The 22,985-nt window shown below is 43.7% G+C and overlaps 2 protein-coding genes and 1 long non-coding RNA gene across 5 annotated transcripts in view; 2 read left to right on the plus strand and 1 right to left on the minus strand.

The window, feature by feature from the left end:
- Positions 1-15,146, plus strand: part of LOC127008540 (sentrin-specific protease 1-like) — a 54,306-nt gene extending 39,160 nt beyond the window's left edge. For both annotated transcript variants that reach the window (XM_050880711.1, XM_050880710.1), the window contains exons 15-17: positions 9,619-9,705; positions 11,586-11,744; positions 12,802-15,146. In XM_050880711.1, coding sequence (XP_050736668.1) covers positions 9,619-9,705; positions 11,586-11,744 — 246 coding nt within the window. In that variant the 3' untranslated portion in view covers positions 12,802-15,146. The remainder of the gene's footprint in view (positions 1-9,618; positions 9,706-11,585; positions 11,745-12,801) is intronic.
- Positions 31-6,515, minus strand: LOC127008542 (uncharacterized). Its single transcript, XR_007761179.1, has 3 exons — positions 6,403-6,515; positions 2,683-2,774; positions 31-2,231 (listed from the first exon to the last, which is right to left on the minus strand). It is a non-coding gene; the product is annotated as an uncharacterized LOC127008542 (long non-coding RNA).
- A 7,278-nt stretch (positions 15,147-22,424) lies between the features above and the next one.
- Positions 22,425-22,985, plus strand: part of LOC127008539 (ribonuclease 3-like) — a 75,572-nt gene continuing 75,011 nt past the window's right edge. The window contains exon 1 of one of the 2 annotated variants that reach the window (XM_050880708.1): positions 22,425-22,539. The gene's annotated coding sequence lies outside the window, so the exon portion shown is untranslated. The other variant, XM_050880709.1, reaches the window with a different exon arrangement.

The raw sequence follows: 22,985 nt of genomic DNA on the forward strand, positions 1-22,985 counted from the left end.
ATCATCATCATCATCATCATCACCAGCCATTGCTAGTTCACTACAAGCTAAAAGACTTTCATAATGTTCTCCATTGCTTTGTATGTGATGTCTTCTTTTTTTTCTATGTCCTGGCCTGTAGCACTGGTAGGCTATCCTGGTTGAGCCTGGTGGTTGGCCCAAGCCTGTCATGGCAAGTGTTTATAGTGGTGCCATCTTTTCTTGGCTCATGCTGTGCCCTGGAGCTCATCCTTGATTTCCCTTGGACAGTTCCTCTAGAGTCTGAGTTGATAGGTGGTCTTCAGGACAGCATGTGGATAGTGTGACTGAAAAATCCCAGGTGATTGTGGTGGATTCCAACCCATATCATCCATGACACGGCGGACACGGGACCAGCACGCTAACCTCTCAGCCACCGCCTCCCCTTGTACTCCATCCTGCCTCAACAAATGTTTTAATATTCCACCTAGTCCTGTCTGCCCTGACTTTCAAGTCCTAGGCTGCTGCCCTCATACTTTGTTTGTCCATTTGCTATTGATTTATGCATGATATGACCTGTTCAAGTCCATTTCTCATTCTTAATCATCAGTAGAATATCTGTAACCTTTGTCTGTCTCCTAGCACATGAGGTTCACTTCCTGTCCCTTGTGCAGCTCTTCTGAACTTTTTTTTGGGGGGGTGCTGTCAGTAGCACCGGCAGGCTTCTTTTAAGGGTTTCTTGAACAACTCCAGCCTGTTAAGTGGCGCTGGTGAATTATATTAATAGTGGCTGCCGTGATGTATGACTCTTGCCTGGCCCATGCTGCCCCCCAGTGGTCCTCTTGGCTGAAGTCGCTGAAGTTAGTGTTCATTGAAGATTTGGGCAGCATGCGGGTAATTTACTGCCACTCGGCAATGGTTAAAAATTGTCAATGCATCAGTGGGACTCAAATCTAGGACCTCAGGCTCACCACGCCTGCACGCTACCACTCAGGCATTCAACACGTAAACTCATCGAGTCCTGATTGTTTTCAGCCTTCAATAGTCTGTCATCTTGATGCTTCCCTTACTTGCAATATTGCTGTTTTTTTGCTAACTGCTCCTTTGAACTTGCCAACTACATGCCCTCACCCCTCCTGAGCCCTCTTAGCACATAACCTTCTACTAAGGCTGACTCTCTGCTGTCCACGTTTTCAATGCAAGAGTTATCCAGTATCTTAATTCATTTCACCAGCAAACTCTGGAACAGCCTTAATTACCCTGTATTTCCCCCTTTCAATGACTTGGACTCATTCAAGAGGGGAGCATCAAGACAACTCTTTAACAAAATTTGATAATGCAATTTGGCTTCGTCTTCTGTATCCCTTTGTATGCAGCAGTGTGTTGCAGGCATTGTTCATCTTGCTTTGGCCTTAAAGCTCAGGAATTTGATGGATGGATGAGGTCATGGTTTCTTCTTGTGCTGTTCAGACTATGGGCTGCTTTCACAGTCGTTTTGTTTGTTTTGATCGTTACCAATGGCTGTCATCACCACTATAGTATTTCCACGTAAAACTGGCCGATGGGGTAGTGGCGGCTGCGGGGTTAGCCTAGCCCCGCACCTTGGCACACAAACTCAACACCTCTCGCTTCCTCTGCAGCCGCCACTACCCCTTCGGCCAGTTTCACGTGGAAAACTATAGCGTCGATCGCCCCCATTGGTAATGATCAAAACAAATGAAGTGACTGTGAGAGCGGCCCTTAGAACATGAAGAGGAGCAGTGCAACAAGACTTCAAAGTGTTGGAAATAGGGGAAGGATTAGCGTTCGAATGAGCAAGATGGAGGAGGGTCATTGCAAGTCCAACCTCAAGACTGGGAGGAGATGAACCATAAACAAAGAAGAAAAAAGAGAAGAAGCTGTTCATTAAGTGTTCCCTGTGTGCCAGACAGTCTCACTTTTGTTGATGAAGCTCGACTCCTCATAGAATTTTGTTAACTTTGGTCTCCGACTTGCACCATTTTAGACCTGCTAGCCTTAGTAGGTCATTGATTATTATGTAGATCACACTAGTCACAAAGTGTGTTGTATGATTTGGCACTATCTGGGTAGGTAGGAGGGAATGTTGTGGCCATGAACAATGAATTGGTAAAATTTGAATATATTAGAAAAAGCAGAAATGAGGATCAAGAGGAGCAGGATGTACGAAGTGATACAAAGCGGTGCAGCTCAAAAGAAGAGGGAAAAGAAAAGGAAGAAGAAGAAGAAGAAGAGAGGATCAAGAGGAGAAGGACCTGTGAAGTGATATAAAGCGATGCAGCTCAAAAGAAGAGGGAAAAGAAAAGGAAGAAGAAGAGAGGATCAAGAGGAGAAGGACCTGTGAAGTGATACAAAGCGATGCAGCTCAAAAGGAGAGGGAAAAGAAAAGGAAGAAGAAGAAGAAGAGAGGATCAAGAGGAGGAGGACCTGTGAAGTGATATAAAGAGATGCAGCTCAAAAGGAGAGGGAAAAGAAAAGGAAGAAGAAGAAGAAGAAGAAGAAGAGAGGATCAAGAGGAGGAGGACCTGTGATGTGATATAAAGAGATGCAGGTCAAAAGAAGAGGGAAAAGAAAAGGAAGAAGAAGAGAGGATCAAGAGGAGGAGGACCTGTGAAGTGATATAAAGAGATGCAGCTCAAAAGGAGAGGGAAAAGAAAAGGAAGAAGAAGAAGAAGAAGAAGAAGAGAGGATCAAGAGGAGGAGGACCTGTGATGTGATATAAAGAGATGCAGGTCAAAAGAAGAGGGAAAAGAAAAGGAAGAAGAAGAAGAAGAAGAGAGGATCAAGAGGAGAAGGACCTGTGAAGTGATATAAAGCAATGCAGGTCAAAAGGAGAGGGAAAAGAAAAGGAAGAAGAACAAGAAGAAGAGAGGATCAAGAGGAGAAGGACCTGTGAAGTGATATAAAGAGATGCAGCTCAAAAGAAGAGGGAAAAGAAAATAGTCGATCGGCCATTTCTGAAAAGACGACTTTTTTGGGTTCGAAATAACTACAGTTCGGGACCTATACCATGTTAATCTACAATATTTTGGGAGTTTACCTAGGGGTTCTAGGTTATGGGCACCCTTGGGCAACCCGGTCAAAAACGTGATTGAAGTTACCAAAAGATGTTTCGTGCAATTTCCGATGTTCAATAGCTGTCTTAGAAATTTATTTACCACTTCAAATTTGGTATCAATGGAAAGAACTTGACCTGTAGAACAACTTCAATTCCCTAGTTTTTGTAATTTGGTCATTGGTGACATAACCAGGGGTCAAAAGGTCATGGGTACGGGCCAAATCCAAGATATGCACTCTTCTCTATTTTAATCCTACCTGAGTTTTTATGAAATTTCCCTTGGGGTTCAACTTTTGGGAAACAAAAGTGTATATGTATAGGCAGTTTTTGAAATTAGAATGAATCACCTATTGACAGTACATTATCGTAAAAAACATTCAATAAAAATATCGAAAAAAGTGAATTTCCTAAAAAAATCAGCTTTTAATGCGGAGTCTTCAGCCAAGTAACAAATATCATTTTCATGTAACTTAGAATAATCTGTTAGTGAATCTGAGTGATTTAAGGATTTTGAAGAATGCGCCGCAACAGCCAGGGTTATATGGCTCCAGAAAAAAAAAGGAGAAAAGGGAGAGTAAACGATGAATAATGTGAATATAGTTTAATATTGTCGTGCCCGTACAGTCATATTAATTTCCGATCCATTAGCTCAAAAACCAATATTGAACTTTTTGTAGTCTACATGCCCTTATTTTCAAGAAGAAAAATATATACATAAAGTGAAAAATCTCGTACAGTTTTATTAATAATATTGATTAAGTATTTCGTTGTCATAATACAGGGTAAACATATTTCTCAATAGTCTCTACTCCGAATGAAGCAGGTAATGTGCCTTCTTTAACTAATAGTAATACTAACTGTAAGTGATGGAAGTGAGATTATCTGATATGCACACAAATATAGTCACAAAGATTATAGGTCAATATTCATGTATTCATGGTACATACATAGCTACAATAAATAATAATAACAGTATTGCATACTCAAAATTCAATTTTGAGTGCAAATATTATTTCCTAACAATGTACTTTTTCCACAATGAAATTATTATAATCATAAAGTTTTTTCCACAATGAAATTAAGTAATAGTTACATAAGGGCACAGGAAAATACGAACCTCTCCATGGAGATTTAAATCGACTTCGAACTAAACTGGCCAGTACAAAGGATATGGCTATGTGTAGGTTGCCACCGTGCGAACCAGTATTTTACCAGCATGTTCTGAGAGTGATGTGGCAGGTCCGTCAATGGGTCAATGCAAGAAATCCTGAACTCATCAGTGGATCCCCATTCGAGTATGGTTGGAAAATAACAGAAGATGAAATTGAACCCATAATGTTCGAAGGAATCACAGCAGCTGAGATGATCGATGGTCTTGCTTGTGTATGCAAGGGGAAGAAAGCTCGGTGCAAGAACGAATGCCCATGCTTTGTCTCAGGATTATCTTGTATAGAGCTTTGCACTTGTGAGGGGGATGAGCTGAATATTGTCACAACCCAAAATCTCTCCTTGGCGATCACGATGAGTAGAGACCTGTATTTTCGATTAGATTAAGTTTATTGTTTAAAAGATAGTAGAATGTAATTGCACTTGCCCTTATGTAACTATTACTTAATTTCATTGTGGAAAAACTTTATGATTATAATAATTTCATTGTGGAAAAGTACATTGTTAGAATATATTTGCACTCAAAATTGAATTTTGAGTATGCAATTCTGTTATTATTATTTATTGTATCTATGTATGTAACATGAATACATGTATATTGACCTATAATCTTTGTGACTATATTTGTGTGCATATCAGATAATCTCACTTCCATCACTTACAGTTAGTATTACTATTAGTTAAAGAAGGCACATTACCTGCTTCATTCGGAGTAGAGACTATTGAGAAATATGTTTACCCTGTATTATGACAACGAAATACTTAATCAATATTATTAATAAAACTGTACGAGATTTTTCACTTTATGTATATATTTTTCTTCTTGAAAATAAGGGCATGTAGACTACAAAGTTCAATATTGGTTTTGAGCTAATGGATCGAAATTAATATGACTGTAATGGGGCACAATATTAAACTATATTCACATTATTCATCGCTTACTCTCCTTTTCTCCTTTTTTTCTGGAGCCATATAACCTGGCTGTTGCAAGATTCTTCAAAATCCTTAAATCACTCAGATTCACTAACAGATTATTCTAAGTTACATGAAATGATATTTGTTACTTGGCTGAAGACTCCGATTAAAAGCTGATTTTTTAGGAAATTCACTTTTTCGATATTTTATTGAATGTTTTTACGATAATGTACTGTCAATAGGTGATTCATTCTAATTTCAAAACTGTTTATACATATACACTTTTGTTTCCCAAAAGTTGAACCCTAAGGGAAATTTCATAAAACTCAGGTAGGATTAAAATAGAGAAGAGTGCATATCTTGGATTTGGCCCCCATGACCTTTTTGACCCTGGTTATGTCACCAATGACCAAATTACAAAAACTAGGGAATTGAAGTTGTTCTACAGGTCAAGTTCTTTCCATTGATACCAAATTTGAAGTGGTAAATAAATTCTAAGACAGTTATTGAACATCGAAATTGCACTAAACATCTTTTGGTAATGTATAGGTAACTTCAATCACGTTTTTGACTGGTTGCCTAAGTGCCCATAACCTAGAACCCCTAGGTAAACTCCCAAAATATTGTAGATTAACATGGTATAGGTCCCGAACTGTAGTTATTTCGAACCCAAAAAAGTCGTCTTTTCAGAAATGGCCGATCGACTAAAAGGAAGAAGAACAAGAAGAAGAGAGGATCAAGAGGAGGAGGACCTGTGAAGTGATATAAAGAGATGCAGGTCAAAAGAAGAGGGAAAAGAAAAGGAGGAAGAAGAAGAAGAGAGGATCAAGAGGAGAAGGACCTGTGAAGTGATATAAAGAGATGCAGCTCAAAAGGAGAGGGAAAAGAAAAGGAAGAAGAATAAGAAGAGAGGATCAAGAGGAGAAGGACCTGTGAAGTGATATAAAGAGATGCAGCTCAAAAGGAGAGGGAAAAGAAAAGGAAGAAGAAGAAGAGAGGATCAAGAGGAGAAGGACCTGTGAAGTGATATAAAGAGATGCAGCTCAAAAGGAGAGGGAAAAGAAAAGGAAGAAGAATAAGAAGAGAGGATCAAGAGGAGAAGGACCTGTGAAGTGATATAAAGAGATGCAGCTCAAAAGGAGAGGGAAAAGAAAAGGAAGAAGAAGAAGGAGAAGAGAGGATCAAGAGGAGAAGGACCTGTGAAGTGATATAAAGAGATGCAGCTCAAAAGGAGAGGGAAAAGAAAAGGAAGAAGAAGAAGAAGAGAGGATCAAGAGGAGGAGGACCTGTGAAGTGATATAAAGAGATGCAGCTCAAAAGAAGAGGGAAAAGAAAAGGAACAAGAAGAAGGAGAAGAGAGGATCAAGAGGAGGAGGACCTGTGAAGTGATATAAAGAGATGCAGATCAAAAGGAGAGGGAAAAGAAAAGGAAGAAGAAGAACAAGAAGAAGAGAGGATCAAGAGGAGGAGGACCTGTGAAGTGATATAAAGAGATGCAGATCAAAAGGAGAGGGAAAAGAAAAGGAAGAAGAAGAACAAGAAGAAGAGAGGATCAAGAGGAGGAGGACCTGTGAAGTGATATAAAGAGATGCAGCTCAAAAGGAGAGGGAAAAGAAAAGGAAGAAGAAGAGAGGATCAAGAGGAGGAGGACCTGTGAAGTGATATAAAGAGATGCAGCTCAAAAGGAGAGGGAAAAGAAAAGGAAGAAGAAGAAGAAGAGAGGATCAAGAGGAGGAGGACCTGTGAAGTGATATAAAGAGATGCAGCTCAAAAGGAGAGGGAAAAGAAAAGGAAGAAGAAGAAGAAGAGAGGATCAAGAGGAGGAGGACCTGTGAAGTGATATAAAGAGATGCAGCTCAAAAGGAGAGGGAAAAGAAAAGGAAGAAGAAGAAGAGAGGATCAAGAGGAGGAGGACCTGTGATGTGATATAAAGAGATGCAGCTCAAAAGAAGAGGGAAAAGAAAAGGAAGAAGAACAAGAAGAAGAGAGGATCAAGAGGAGAAGGACCTGTGAAGTGATACAAAGCGGTGCAGCTCAAAAGAAGAGGGAAAAGAAAAGGAAGAAGAACAAGAAGAAGAGAGGATCAAGAGGAGAAGGACCTGTGAAGTGATATAAAGAGATGCAGCTCAAAAGAAAAGGAAGAAGAACAAGAAGAAGAGAGGATCAAGAGGAGAAGGACCTGTGAAGTGATATAAAGAGATGCAGCTCAAAAGAAAAGGAAGAAGAACAAGAAGAGAGGATCAAGAGGAGGAGGACCTATGAAGTGGTATAAAGAGATGCAGCTCAAAAGAAAAGGAAGAAGAACAAGAAGAGAGGATCAAGAGGAGAAGGACCTGTGAAGTGATATAAAGAGATGCAGCTCAAAAGAAAAGGAAGAAGAACAAGAAGAGGAGAGAATCAAGAAGAGGAGGACCTATGAAGCGGTACAAAGCGATACAGCTCAAAAGGAGGAGAAAAAGAAGAATAAATGTGGTGAATGCATTGCCTCTGAGCTGTTACACTACCTACATTGTTCTGTAAAGACACGTTCTGAATATCCCTCTGTTTGTCTTTGTTTCTTCACAGTTTCTTCAGGGTAGGCGGTGGCTGAGTGGTAGCGTGCTGTGCCCACGTTCGCCGCGTGATGGACGACGCAAGTTCGAATCCCCACGCTACCACCTCGGATTTTTCAGTCACCGCCGAGTGGCTTAAAACTACCCACATGCTGTCCTGAAGACCACCCATCAACCCGGACTCTAGAGGAAACCGTCCAAGTGAATCAAGAAGGAGTTCTGGGGGGCAGCATGAGCCAAGAGATGATGGTGCCACTATAAACACTTGCCTGCGCCATGACGGGCTGGGTCCAAACACCATCCAGGCCCCTCAAGCAAGCCTACCGGCGCTATAGGCATAGACGTAAAAAAAAAAAAAGTAAAGGAAGCAACTCGAGGACAAAAATATATTAAACAAAAAAGCCCACTAGTCACTGCTCCTATAAAACAAAGTAGAGAAGGGTGGCCAAAAAGAGGGGTCAATATCAGATGGAAAGTGTCTTGATACTCGTCCCATGAAGGAGGTCAAGTCATAGGCAGGAGGAAATACAGACGAAGGAAGGCTGTATCTCTGTGTGCCGGTGTTTCTGATGTTTAGTATCAGCTGATAACTGTACCATTACCATATTTGATGACACCTTGGTTATCTGGGGCTTTGAGCATCCTAAGTAAATTGACTAAAAACTAGAAATATGGGTCAGAATTTGGCTCGTTGTGAAGTAGGTATCATTCTGTACTTTTATCTCCAGTTTTCTTTGTGTCCAACCTATCTCTGCTGTGGTAGATGGTCACGGCTCATCCTTTTAACCTGTCAGCAGTGGTGTTCTGCAGGGCTCTGTTCTATCTCCCACTCTATTTCTGTTGTTCATTAATGATCTTCCCAAAACTAACTGTTTTATCCACTTCTACACTGATGACCCTGCTCTGCATCACTCAACATCTTTCAATACAAGACCCTCCCTACAGGAATTACAAGACCCCAGTGGTATTGTTGTTATTGTTGTTGTTATTATTATTATTATTATTATTATTATTATTATTATTATTATTATTATTATTATTAATAAACTTTATTACCAGCTTTTCACCCAACCACCCAACAACACCTTTGTCACATACGTTAGTAATAAGATTCGTAATGATAACGGTCGTATGTACAGTATCAAATAGTGTATCACCCTTTAGGTGATAACATGCCATAAACGACAAAGGTGTTGTTGGGTGGTTGGGTGGGAATGCTTGTGTGAGGAAGGAAAGGTTGGGTATGGGGGAGGTTGACGAACCAACGAGGGATGAAGCCAGAAACTACTGCTCGCTTACATACATGCAGCATGTACTACCAATAGTCACATTTTCCATGTAAAGGATAAGTAATTTCCTTCGAGTAAAACTGTTTCTCCCCAACTGATAGTCCATATAAGGAACATCCATATTTACAGTAGATTAAATATTGCTACGGTGTGTGTGTGTGTGTGTGTGTGTGTGTGTGTGTGTGTGTGTGTGTGTGAAGCAGTAAGACATAATTGCTGGATGGATGGATGATTACTCATACGTCAGAGCTAAACGTCACATCAACGTCACGAGAAGATGAGCGGGGCGGGGCTAGCCTCGCTCACAGTGCCTTTAACTTTCCGCCAAGTTTACCCTAAATTTACTCTTATAAGTGCTTCATTATCCACATGTGACACCAAATCATATTTTTGCCCATTAGGTCGGGGTCTCAAACATCCACTGCCAAAATAACATCCTTGTCCAACGCTTTGTTAAAGTTTTATTTGCGAAAAACAGGGGAGCACAGCCCCTGAATCCGTTAGTACTACTAAATTTATTCTTGAGCCCGTCATGTCTGTCTTGCCACATCCTGCAGTGTCTACGTACACCTGAGCCTGACTCGCATGAGCACACACAGTGTTGTGCCTCCATGAATAATCAGTACTATTCCTTTCTTCAAACTATTTTTCTTGTTTTCAGTTGTTGATGGAGTATCTTGAGGCAGAGCACCAGGACAAGAAGGGTTCCCCGTACAGCACGAGTGACTGGAAACTGGAGAACAAGAAGGTATGGCCGCTGCATTCCACTGCTACGTGTGGTTGCAGTAACAAGCACACTCGCTTTGTCTCACGGTGATATTCACTTTACTGGAGTCTCGCATATTCCGTCATCATCATCATCATCATCATCTCATCGACGCCTGCTCCAAGGAGCTCCCACCAGGGGATGACCATGGCAGAAGAGTTTCCAACTTTCTCTATCCAGACACTCCCTCCTTGCCTGTTCAAAGTTTCTCAAGGATCTTTCCCCCCTCTCCCCAACGTACTCTTGCACCCTATCCCTCCATTTCACTGGAGGTCGTCCTCTAGCATTCCCTCCCTCTATCTCACTCACATACACCCTTCTGGTCATCTTACTCTCCTCCATTCGCTCCATGTGGCCAAACCACTTTAAAGTCTATCGCTTCACTTCTTCCACCACTCCACACTTCTTCCCTTCACCCCTGTGACACATTCCAAAATGCTCATACACACTTTCATTACTCATTCCATCCATTCTACTCATACCACAAGCACTCCTCAAATAACTCATTTCCACTGCCTGCACTCTAGACCTCTGACTTTCATTCCAGGCCCACGTTTCACTTGCATATGTGAGGGTTGGTACTATTATTGTATTTCTCAAATCCCTCTTTACCTCCATGCTCACACTTCTGCCATTCATGATTCGTCCCAAAGACCCTACCACCCTTCTTCCTTGCAATGCCCTTTCTCTTATCTCTCCCTCCGTACCACCATGCTTAGACATAACTGATCCAAGGTACTTAAACTCATTGACCTCCTCCATTTCTTCACCATTCAAAATTATTTTGCATTCTTTTTCACATTCAATTTCCACTCTATATGGGCATACAAAATCCACAACCTCACTTCTACTCTGCTCACAAACCATCACTTTACTTTTGTTGACATTTACTTTCAGCTTTCTCCTATTACCTACACTATCAAAAACACTGACCAAATTTTGTAGGTCACTTTCATTTTCTGCAATGAGCACTGTGTCATCAGCAAATAAGATTTAATCCAGCACCCACTTCCTTCCCTCAGCGAACATTTTTACTCCAACTTCCCCAACTTTGCCCTTCATTTCTCTCATGACACCATCCATATAAATATTGAACAACCATGGTGACATGACACACCCCTGCCTCAAGCCCACTTTTATCTCAAAATGTTCACTTGTTTCTCCACTAATTTTGACACATGTGGATGCATCAAAATTAGTGGAGAAACAAGTGAACATTTTGAACATATTCCCTAACCTCTTAAGCTTTACTAGTGCGTAATTCACCTTACCAAAGTCACATATTCCCTAACCTCTCTAGCTTTACCAGTGTGTTATTCACCCTACTAAGTAACATTTTAAGTTCTACCAGTGTGTTACATGCACTGTGTCTAGCTGGTAGTGGTGCTATAAAAATATGATTATGTTTACAGGCAAGCAGCGCTGGGATTGTTTGTCACTGCCTTTGTGCTTATAGGTTACCAGCATCAGCATCAGGTTACTTTTTTTTTTTTTTTTTGTGTGTGTGTGTGTGTGTGTGTGTGTGTGTGTGTGTTTTTCCTATAGCACTGGTAGGCTCTCTTGAGGGGCCCATGGACAACCCCCGCCCATTAGCAGTGCAGGTGAATTTTATTTGAAGTGAGTGCTGTGATAGATTACTCTTGCTTGGGTTGCACTTAGGGGAGTGTGATAATTTGGGAAAGTAGATTTTTACCATTTGTACCTTCATGCTGTAGTGTGTGGACATGATGTCTTAGTGGTTTACTATGGCATGAAGGTGCAATGGTGTTTTCAGAGATGTGGAGTGTCTCTACACAGTTGTCATTTTATTTTCAGCCAGTGCCTGTTCAGTGTTCACTGACAGCCATTTTCTAACTTTTCAGAAAATCCCGCAGCAGATGAACGGGTCGGACTGTGGAATGTTTGCATGCAAGTTTGCGGAGTACCTGTCAAGGCGTGCTCGCATCATCTTTGACCAGGAGCACATGCCATACTTCAGGAGGAGAATGGTCTATGAAATCATCAACGGGAGACTCCTCTAGGTGAGTCACTGTGTAAGAGGGTCGTGTGCTGAGTCAGGGAAGTGGAGGAAGGGAAGAGAAATAGCAGGACTGCTTATAAATAGGAGCATTCCACTTAAGGACAGAGGAAAATATTTGAAGCATGTTTCAGGTCACTATTGCAATGTGCCTGTTCGACATGGGGCTTAACAAAGAAGTTTGAGGATGTGTTTGTTGGCTGTGATGGGAGTATTGAGGTACATGGCTGGGGTCATGTGGAGGGATGGGGTGTCCTGTGAGGAGGTGGCAAGGTGTGGATTGAAGGAGCTGAGTACAGTGCTGAGAGTATGGAGTCTGGGGTGGTTTGGGCATGTGAAGAGGAGGGGGGATGGTGAGACACTGAGAAAGCTGTTGGGGTGGAGGTGCCAGGTTACCACCCACTAGGCGAGCTAAAGAAGACATGAAGGCAGTGTGATGAAGAGGATTTGGCAGCATTTGGCATTGGAAAGGCTGAGCCAAGGGAAAGAAATAGTTGGAAGTGTATCATTGACTGTCTGATATTATAAGAGATTATGGGAGTACCTTTCGTTAAACTTGATGATGATGATGGCGATGGTGATGGTGTGCTCTGTCACTGTTGGCATGGAGAAGCAACGAGGATGTGTGAGTGTTTGGGTGTGAGTGTGATAGCAAGGGGAGTGACTGAGTGGGTGAAGCGAAGTTCTCTGAGACTGTTTGAATATAGATGAATAAGGATGATTTAGTGAAGATAGTGTATGAGAACAAGACTGAGGGAAGTGGTATTTGATTACTTGTGAAATGGATTTGATAGAGTAGATGAGTACAAGCTTGCTGATAAGAGAGGGAAACAGGGGACACTGTGATTGACCCCTTCAGAAAGCTTAGATACATTTGAGGGTTGGGAGGTTCATTCGGTGTTGCTGGGTGTACAGGAGCAGCCCAGTATTGGCCTGGTGGGCTCTTCCAGACTGTTTATATTTTATGTTCCTACAGTGCTGAACATTTACAAGATGAAATCCCCAATTCTTTCAGTCTGGCCTTGAAGAGAGTCAGTCACTACCAACACTTCCACTTGCAGGTTTGGTCATGGGAGAAGAGGTGAGGCAAGGTTGTCAGCTCCTGCAGCACGACACACAAGGCTGCACAGTGATGGATGGTGCCTACAGGAGTCCAGTCACTTGGCCCACAGAGGAGCTCCTGGGAACCAAATATTCATGCTCTGCCACCCCTGCACAGAGACCTACCCAGCCTCCATGGCCTGAATGCTGGTGATGATGATGATGACGATGATGATAACACACACACACACACACACTCTCTCTCTCTCTCTCTCTCTCTTTCAAAATAATTTTACATACAAGAGAGAGAGAGAGAGAGAGAGAGAGAGAGAGAGAGAGAGAGAGAGAGAGAGAGAGAGAGAGAGAGAGAGAGAGAGAGAGAGAGAGAGAGAGAGAGAGTTTTCTTAAATTAGCATAATTCAAACCCTGTGCTCTGTACTTGAAGTAACTCATTGTGGGGATTGCATAACATTCATACATGTGAATATAGACATAACAAGAACTCTCCAAGTCAAGCACTGTGTAATGCCTTAGTGTGTGTTTCGCTGGAGGGGGCAGCGGTGAGGCCGTTTTCTTCCTTCGTTTCTTGTGCTACACTTCTGAACAGACTTTGAAGGAAAACGCCGTGCATAGGATTGTATGCATGTTGAAGGCTGCCCCTCCAGGTGTGTGGTATGCTGGATTCAGGAATTACCCTAACCACCTAGGAAAATAGTAGTAGGTAGTAGTAGCTAGTAGGAGGGTAGGAAATCCACTTGTTTGACATTTCATTTTTTCAACATTTATGTAAAGATACCACTTTTTGTTAATTTGACATGCAGTCCCTGCCATTTTGACATTTCACTTTTCAAATTGCATACCATACTTTTGCTCTGCTGCCAGCTGGCTGATCTGACTGGCCATATGCCTCCTCTCCTGTCCTCTGTACCTTCATCCACTTGTTCAGGCTCCCTGGTCACCATCGTCAGACAATGACAAAAGATCGCCGTAACCATCTTGAGTGAAGGCTTACCTTCTTTGCAATGACACTGTAACGGGGGCATGGCGGGATGAGGAGCTGGAAAGTTCCTCTCCCTACTGACAAGATTAGTTTATGCTTTCTATTGAGATAACTTTGGTGATATAAGTGTGAACTTTGCACAGCTGGATCAGTTGATGCACTACCAAAATGACAGCCCCCACAACATTCCTGCAGTGACTGCAGCTTATCTTGGCTAGTGAGCTTGCAGGCAACCCTGTTATTGAAGCTGCCATAAGTGAGGCAGGACAAAACAGGATGTCTTTGACAGTGGCAAAAATTAAATGCCACTGTCCACACTCAGATATCTAGGGTTGCTGCTGTATTTTCTTGCCTGCCATCTTTGACTTACAATTACGCTTGCCAGTGGCTAGAGCCAAGGTCCTGTTAGTCACTGATGGTCCTGTGCGAGGCAGTTTTGTGTAGGCTGGAGGCTACCCCGGCCTTGCCCATTCAATGGAAGTGGCCAAACTACTAAAACTGCAATCCAGCCAGCCTGGGGCAGATCCTGCTTGAAGCTTCAACACAACAAATGCCAGGAGGGTGGGCAGGCCTAAGGTTGACACTCAGGCTGGTGCTGCACTCCACCTCCCTGGCCTGTGAGACTTGTGTCACTATATTGTGCTACAAGTCACGGCAAGGTGGCGGCGGTGTCAGGCAATTGGCTCAGCAAATGACTTTCACTTGAGCGTGGTCCAGGTGAAGGGAGTCCCACAAAGCAGCTGCCAGGTACCTCCTAGAGGCATTAAAAATATTAGTAATTTTCCTTTTTATTGGATTTTTCTTGAGTCAAGGCAGTCAGGAACCTAATCCTTCCTTATTTATAAATAACACTGGGAAAATAGGTTCGTTATTTGACTATTTTCTAGGGAACACAACCCTGTGGAATGACAGTGGGTTCCTGTTGTAGTAGTAGTAGTAGTAGTAGTAGTATAGTAGTAGTAGTAGTAGTAGTAGTAGTTATAGTAGTAGTAGCAGTAGTAGGAAACCCTAGAAAAGTTGCTTCCATGTTAAACCTGAAGTCATGCACTCGTTAAAAGTGTTGCTTTGATGTAAATCCATGTGTCGGTTTCCTCTTGAGGCAGCCGCTCTCAGTAGTCCAAACAAGTAGCTTTAGCGCCTCTGTGAGCATGTTCTGTGCAGGGAAGTATTCATCCTTCTAGGCTTACACTGATCTATTTATAGCACTGGTTAGGATGAGCCTCTACACAAACCTAAACTAATCTATTTTGTAATATCTTGAGTGCTATGAGATCATACCTTCCTTGTGTCCCATGTAAAGTCTGACTAAACTATTGTGCAGAGAAAGTGTTATATCTTTGTACTGGAATAAAAACAATTTCTATCTCCTCATGTGTTGCTGTGATGCCCTGGAGGGGGTGGCCATGGCAGAAGCCTCCAAATCCTCCTGTTCATGCTCTCCCTTGCTGCAACACTCGCCCTTCCTCCCACTTATTTATTTTGCAGCAAAAGAGGAGCTCTTGGGAGAAACAAAATGAGAAAAAAATGTGTATGCCTTCCACAAAAAAGATTGAAGGAGATTCCAAAATGGAGAGTCAAATTCGGTTGGAGATGTGTCTGGATACTCCCCTTTTGAAAGCATTCAAATAGTGGAAATACAGACAAAGGAGGGCTGTTCCAGAGTTTACTAGAGAAAGTAGTGATGATACATTAATTTGCAGTAGCTAGAGTAGTAAGTTGTGTGCAGTGGGGCCACAGAAGGGGTGGAGGAATGCACTTAGCAAGTTCAAAAGAGCAGTCAGCATGGAAATATTGATAGAAGATAGAAAGAGATGGAACACTGTGGTAGAGTTCAAGAGGAAGAAGAGGAAGAGGTAAGAGGAAAGGAGTTGATGAGACGAAGAGCCTTGGACTGTTGAAAAGGGCTGAGTGTGTGGAGCTCCCCCACAGATGAACCACATCCCCCACATGGGAAACTGTTCTTTGCGGGGAAGTGGTACTGTGGACTTTATTTTAGTTTTGTTGCATGCTGAGCTGCTTGCTTTGCTGTGAAGAAAAAATACAAGTTGGTCGATCAGTAACAAGGACACATCTAAGGCAGAGGAAAGTGGTGGGAATAAGAAATAGTAGATGATAGACAGCTACAATAAATCAGGTCCAACAAATTAGTGCCAAGCAATAAGAAATCAATATGAAAAAAAGTAAATTGATATTCAGTAAGAATCAAATTATTGTTGTGCTGGAAGCTTAATTCCTCTGGGGTGCATGGGCCTCTGGAAGACTCCGGAAGGAGCGAGCAGGGGGGAGGGGGCAAAGCTCCGCCCGCGCCCCGCGGGGCACGGTCAGGCGGCAGGCCAAGTAGAAAACGAGGTGATTGCAGGCAGTACTTTAGTAGACCCTGCTGCAAGGGAAGTGCCTGTCATCGTGGCCAATGTCTCCTTCAGCCCAAAGAAAAGAAAACAAGGGACCATGGTGGGGTTGTGCCAAAAGATTGACCAGGAACCGAGAACTTGTGTCTGCAAGAGAACCCTGATGAAGCCTCAGGAGGAGCTGCCCAACTACCTGCATGACCTGTTTGCCAGGAACTCCCAGTGTCTGGAGGAGCCCCAAGTGAACAGCTCAGGGAGCTTCTCGTGAGGAATGCAGATGTGTTTTCCACAGGAGACCTGGACTTGGGGTGTAAGGACTGGTAGAGCACCACATCAACACAGGTAGCCAACTCCCAGTGAAGCAAGCTCCTCGAAGGATGGCACCAGCTTGTCGCAAGGAGATGGATGATCTCTGGCAACAGGGGTTAATCGAGCCCATGGGCGTCTGCTGTAGTGCTCGTCAGGAAAAAGGATGGTTCTCTCAGGTGCTGCATGGACTACCGAGCCCTCAACGATCTCACCATCAAGGATTTATACCCACTCCCATAGATCAACGACAAGCTCGACTTTGGTGGACTCCAAGTGGTTTCAACGCTAGATATGAAGTCTGGGTATCACCAAGTCAAAATGTCGGAGCAGAACAAAGAGAAAACAGCCTTCTCCTACGGTCAAGGCCTGTGGCAGTTTAAGGTCACGCTCTTTGGCCTGTGCAACGCGCCGGCCACGTTCGAGCGGCTGATGGAGAGGGTGCTGGAGGGACTTCAATGGAAGACGGCACTCATCTACCTCGACGATGTGATTGTCTTTGGCCAGACCTTCGAGCAGGAGATGGAAAGGCTATCAGAAGTTTTCGCACGGTTTAGAGCTGCACACCTTAAGCTCAGCCCGAAGAAATGCTGCCTATTCCAAAGGGAGGTCCAATACTTGGGACACATCGTGAGAGAGGCTGGAGTACGCACTGATCCTGAGAAGGTGGCTGCGGTAAGGGACTGGCCGACACCCACCAACGTGAAGGAGCTGCGGAGCTTCCTCGGGTTGTGCTCATACTACCGCAGGTTTGTGAAAGGCTTCGCTATGATTGCTGCACCACTGCACCTCCTGACGAAGAAGGGGTGCAAGTTTGAGTGGACAGCGGAAACTCAGGTTGCCTTTGAGAAGCTCAAGGAGGCCCTCATCAGCTCGCCCGTACTCACCTACCCAGACCCCTCTAAGCCTTTTATACTGGATTGTGATGCCAGTGATGAGGGGATTGGTGGAGTGCTGTCCCAGGCATGTGCCGACATGGAACGGGTTGTGGCCTACTTCAGCAAGAAGCTCACTCCAGCCGAGAAAAACTATTGCGTGACCCGGAAAGAACTCCTGGCAGTAGTCAAGAGCCTTGACTTTTTCCATGCTTACCTGTACGGTGCAACTTTCACCATCCGCACGGATCACGCTGCATTGCGGTGGCTGAAGTCACTGAAAAACCCTGAGGGCCAGCTTGCTCGCTGGATAGGTAAACTAGAGCAGCATCACTATACTATTGTGCACCGATCTGGACTAACACACGGTAACGCGGACAGCTTGAGCCGGCGCCCCTGCCTACCTGAGTGTCAACATTGCCTCCAGAGGGAAAGCGTCCAGAATATGTGCCGCCGCACTACAGTGGAACAGACAGCGGAGGTGCCATGGGAAGACTTGGGAAAACTGCAGCGGGAGGACCGAGATCTGAGACCAATTATGGAGTGGCTGAGTCAGTCGTCAATGCGACCTGGGTGGGAAGTAATCTCGAGAGAAAGCCCTACCACCAAGAATTACTGGACTCAGTGGGACACTCTTCGGATAGACGACGGGGTGTTGCAGCGACGCTGGGTTTCTCATGATGGTCTTGACCACTACTGGTCCACGGTGCTACCTATGAAGTCTCAGGAAGGCGTCTTGAAAGAAATGCACGACAGCATCACCAGCGGACACCTTGGGGTAAAGAAGACACTGAGTCGCCTGCGCCAAAGGTTCTACTGGGTTGGCATGAGGAAGGACATGGAAGAATGGTGTCACGCGTGTGAGGTGTGCTGTGCAAAGAAGGGCCCCAAGAAGCGTCACCGTGCCCCATTGCAACAATACCAGGTTGGAGCCCCCATGGAACGGGTGGCAGTGGATATAGCAGGACCCTTGCCTCTGACGCATTTAACGGAAATAGGTACATCTGCGTCACAATGGATTACTTCACCAAGTGGCCGGAAGCCTACGCCATCCCTGACCAGGAAGCCACTACCATCGCTAAGGTATTGGTGGAGGAGTTCTTCTGTCGCTTCAGTGTGCCTAACGAGCTCCATTCCGACCAGGGAAGGAATTTTGAGTCACAGTCCTTGCTGAGTGCTGCAAGCTCCTGGGTATTAAGAAGACTCGGACCACCTCTCTGCACCCACAGTCAGATGGAATTGTGGAAAGGTTTAATCGGACGTTGGGCCAGGCGTTGGCCAAGCAGTGCAACAATGACCAGTCTTCATGGGATCAGAAGCTGCCTGCGCTCCTCATGGCCGCCTGACCTGACCTGACATGACCTCCTCTGCCGCCCACGAGACTAAGGGGTATTCACCGGCAAAGCTGATGTTTGGACGTGAGCTGTGATTGCCGGTGGACCTACTGACAGGAAGGCCTCCTGGGGAAGGCCTCCCATGGGACGCCTCCAGTTTTCTACATCAGCTAGAGGAACGGCTGGAAGAGGTGCACCATCAAGTCCGTGGTGTCTTGAAGTTCTCCGGGGAGGCCATGAAGCGCGGTTACAATATAAGGGCAAGCCACCTCCTCCTCCTCTATCTACCTCTACATCACCATCTACACAACCACCACTACCTGCACCACCATCCACTCCTCCACCACCTCCTCCCCCTCCATCTACCTCTACATCACCACCTACACAACCACCACTGCCTGTACCACCTCCTCCCCCTCCATCTACCTCTACATCACCACCTACACAACCACGTACCACTGCCTGTACCACCATCCACTCCTCCACCACCTCCTCCATCTACCTCTACATCACCACCTACACAACCACCACTACCTGTACCACCATCCACTCCTCCACCACCATCTCATGTGCTACTTTCAACTGCAAGCTCCATTCCTGATTGACATTTTGTTCGCCCTGTTCCATTGCCACCTGCACAACACTATTGAGGGTGATCAAAATGTCATTTTGCCTGCCGGAAAAAGATCAGGCCACTATAGTCTGTTCACTTAAGCTAGATTCCTGGCGCCTAGGCTGATTGGCTGCTCCGCTCTCCCACTAACACTCATGTCGGACCACATCTTGCATGCTCGAGTGAGACATGTTTCTTTATTATATGCCATAGCTCAACTCATATACGAGCTAGCCAGTTTTGGTTGACACCATCAGACTCAGCAGTGACTGTAGAATCAAGATGTATTTTAAAAACTCGACAAAACAAATAAGAAAATGGTATTACGATGGGTTGAACCGTGAAGATGTTAAAAAAATGTTTATAACATGTTTTATTTATGCTCACTGTTTTCAACAGTTGTTCATTGACTGCAGAAATGTATAATTACATGACGTAGGAAAATTTCTTATGAACACGTTAGTGTGATCAGAATGCAGTTAAAGCTCTACGTATTGAAAACACAGAGTTATTTATAGTAACATTTCACTCGCCCCAACCATCACGGCGCTCGAGACACCCTGTATGATGATGTTAAAAAAAATGAGTGTCGCGCGCCATGATGGTTGGGGCGAGTGACATGTTGCTATAAACAACCCTGTGTTTTCAATATGTGGAGCTTCATCTGCATTCTGATCACACTATCGTGTTCATGAGAGATTTCCCTACGTCATGTAATAATATATTTCTGCAGTCAATGAACAACTGTTTAAAATAGTGAGCATAATTAAAACATGTTATAAACATTTTTAACATCTTCACAGTTCAACTCATCGTAATACCATTTTCTTATTTGTTTTGTCGAGTTTTTAAAATAAATCTTGATTCTACAGTCACGGCTGAGTCTGATGGTGTCGACTAAAGTATATATATATATATATATATATATATATATATATATATATATATATATATATATATATATATATATATATATATATATATATATATATATATATATATATATATATATATAGCTCGTATATGAGTTGAGCTATGGCAAATAATAAAAAAACATGTCTCACTCGAGCATGCAAGATGTGGTCCGACATGAGTGTTAAGCCCGAGTCACACATTCACGACAATGACTCCCGGCGCTCTCCCGACTCAGACCACGCCTCCTACCGTCGGGCCGCACGCCGACAATTTTGGACATTTTCAAAACAATCGGGGGCCTCCCCGATATCTGTCACCCGTCGCGAATAAGCTACGACCGTCGGATGTCCATCTCAACGACGTCGTAACAACGTCGTTTCGACATCGACTATGGTCGGCACTCAAGGGGATGGACTTACGATGGTCGTTACGTACGTCTGGCAGCGCGACATTCCAAAACTGGCAGCGCGTGGTCTGATGTCGGGAGGGCGCCGGGAGTCATTGTCGCTTGTGGGGCTTTAGCGGGAGAGCGGAGCAGCCAATCAACTGCAAGCTTTCCAACCTGCCCAGGCGCCAGGAATCTAGCTTAAGTGAACAGACTAGTGATGAATATATATGAGGCTGGAGCTCATGGAATTTTGACACCACCTTGGTGACTATGAAATTAACAATTGTATATATAATTATGCCTATTATTTGTGTTATATAGAGTTAATTTAGTCAATAAAACTTAATTTGTAAGAATGTTATCATTAAATGGCGGGAGGAGGAAATATAAGATGTTTGAATAAAAAGCCTTTAGCTGTATCTCAAAACTATTTTTTTCGGACTTCAAATCGATGTGGAAAGAATTTCATAACTCAGATTGCCAATCTGCTTTCATTTTCTAATAGTAGGCTACATAGTATAATCTACATTTGTATGCATGGATATGAATATGTCTCAAGAGTTGGTCACAGACTTGGAGGAATTAAGAGTATCTTCCTCCAGGTCACAGACAAGGTTAAAAAAAAAAAATGTCGAATAAAAGATCATAACTATAATACAAACATATGTAGCGGTAATAAATCTTAGGAATAGCAACTATAGTGCGCGCCAGCTATTTTGGCCCGTGAAGGAGGAGCTTCACGGGAAAGCCTAGGTCATTAAGCTCTTAAAGCGTTGCCACATATCTGTCGCTCCGCCTCCAACAGGGTCTAGCTCCCACCCATCTCTCTCTCTCTAATTTTAACAGATTTGGAAACGTTCTCTGTAGGTCCTCCGTAGTCCTTCTCTTTCTGGAAATACTCGTGGACGTTGAAAACAATGTCCTTTGCCTGACTACGTAAGTGAGACGAGTGATGGTTTGGATGAGCTGCCATGCTTCCTCTGTGGTGGAGGGAAGTGGAATGCATGCCGGGCTGGGCCGAGGGAACAGGGAGTGGCCAGAGGAGGAGTCAGTGAGGTCGTGACCCGACAACACTGTTGAACACTATTGTCACGTTTTCTCCACCGTTTTATAATAACCTAAATATATAAGTAACAGTACACTGTGTAGCTCATTGCAGTTTGAATTAAAATAATATTAGTGTGTGTTTATATCTTTTGAAAAGTTTTTTTTTTTTTAAATGACGCACATTAATTAAAGCCAAATACGTTCACTTGACATCTGAGCATTTTTCACGGCCCTCCCTCTCACGGGCCAAATTAGCTGGCGGGTGCGCGGGCTCTTCCCTTTCTTCACCCCGGAGCTCGCAGTCTCATCGCCCATCGACTTGGAAGAAATTGTGAGGCCAGCGTGAAAAAATACACCCCTTGTGACATGAACACGTACGCCTGTCCGCTCGTCAAAACCCCGTCGTACGTGCCCTAAATGCGCACCCGCTAGGAGACGCTATTCCTAAGATTAACCTATGTACCAACTTCATAATGCATCCAATTGTAGATTAATGCTTATAATGTACACAATATATCAAGGAGAAAGAATTTTGAATAATGGTGTCTTTCACTTTAATAATGCCTAAAAATGCTTCTTTCGAGTAATATTGGGGGTAAAAAAATAATATTAAAAACTCGACCATAGAGCAATAATATTCCTTACAGATAAGTAGCATAATGAGACATATATACGCTGTAAAAATTACGTTGAGATAATCCTATAAACAAAAAGCCCTGCATCGCTTCCCTTTCGGCTCTTTGCCTGACGGTTCACTTTAGCATGGCTCATAGGGAAAAGTCATCCAGGTAATAAGAAATCCAGGTAAGAAGAAGGTGAGGCCATCGTCGTATCTCCCGATGTACCGTTAAAAGTACGCAGGTGCGGCCATCGTCATCATCAGCCGCCGCCTCCACATGTAAACAAAACACCCCTAGCCGCTCACTCTCTTGGTATATTTTCACCTTTTTACGCCACATTGTGCGGGTTAACCACTTGATAATGAACCTTTATAGTTACCTGCGTTGACCTGCCCCCAGACACCAGTGCGGCCACGCGTATTGTGGCCGGCGGGGCGGCCACGCAGGGACGAGCATGCCCTTATCTTTTTCCTTCCATCCGCTCCCTTCCAGTACAGCCTTTCCGGTAATTGTGGAGATTGACTCTGCGCCTCCAAAATACGATGTTAACGTCCCTGTACATAAATTCTTTATTACTTGGCTGTGGTCCCATAGCCTAACTAGCCCCATAAAAAGAAGAATTCTTTATTACTTTTGTTGGTAAAGATTCGTTTTAGGTCCGTGTCAGTATCTCATAATCTATGAAACATCACTATCTCTTCATATATCTTTTCTACAAACCTTCAACAGTCATGGAAACGCTTTGAAAATCCAATTCA

The sequence above is a fragment of the Eriocheir sinensis genome, chromosome 38 (assembly GCF_024679095.1).
Source record: "Eriocheir sinensis breed Jianghai 21 chromosome 38, ASM2467909v1, whole genome shotgun sequence".
NCBI lineage: Eukaryota > Metazoa > Arthropoda > Malacostraca > Decapoda > Varunidae > Eriocheir > Eriocheir sinensis.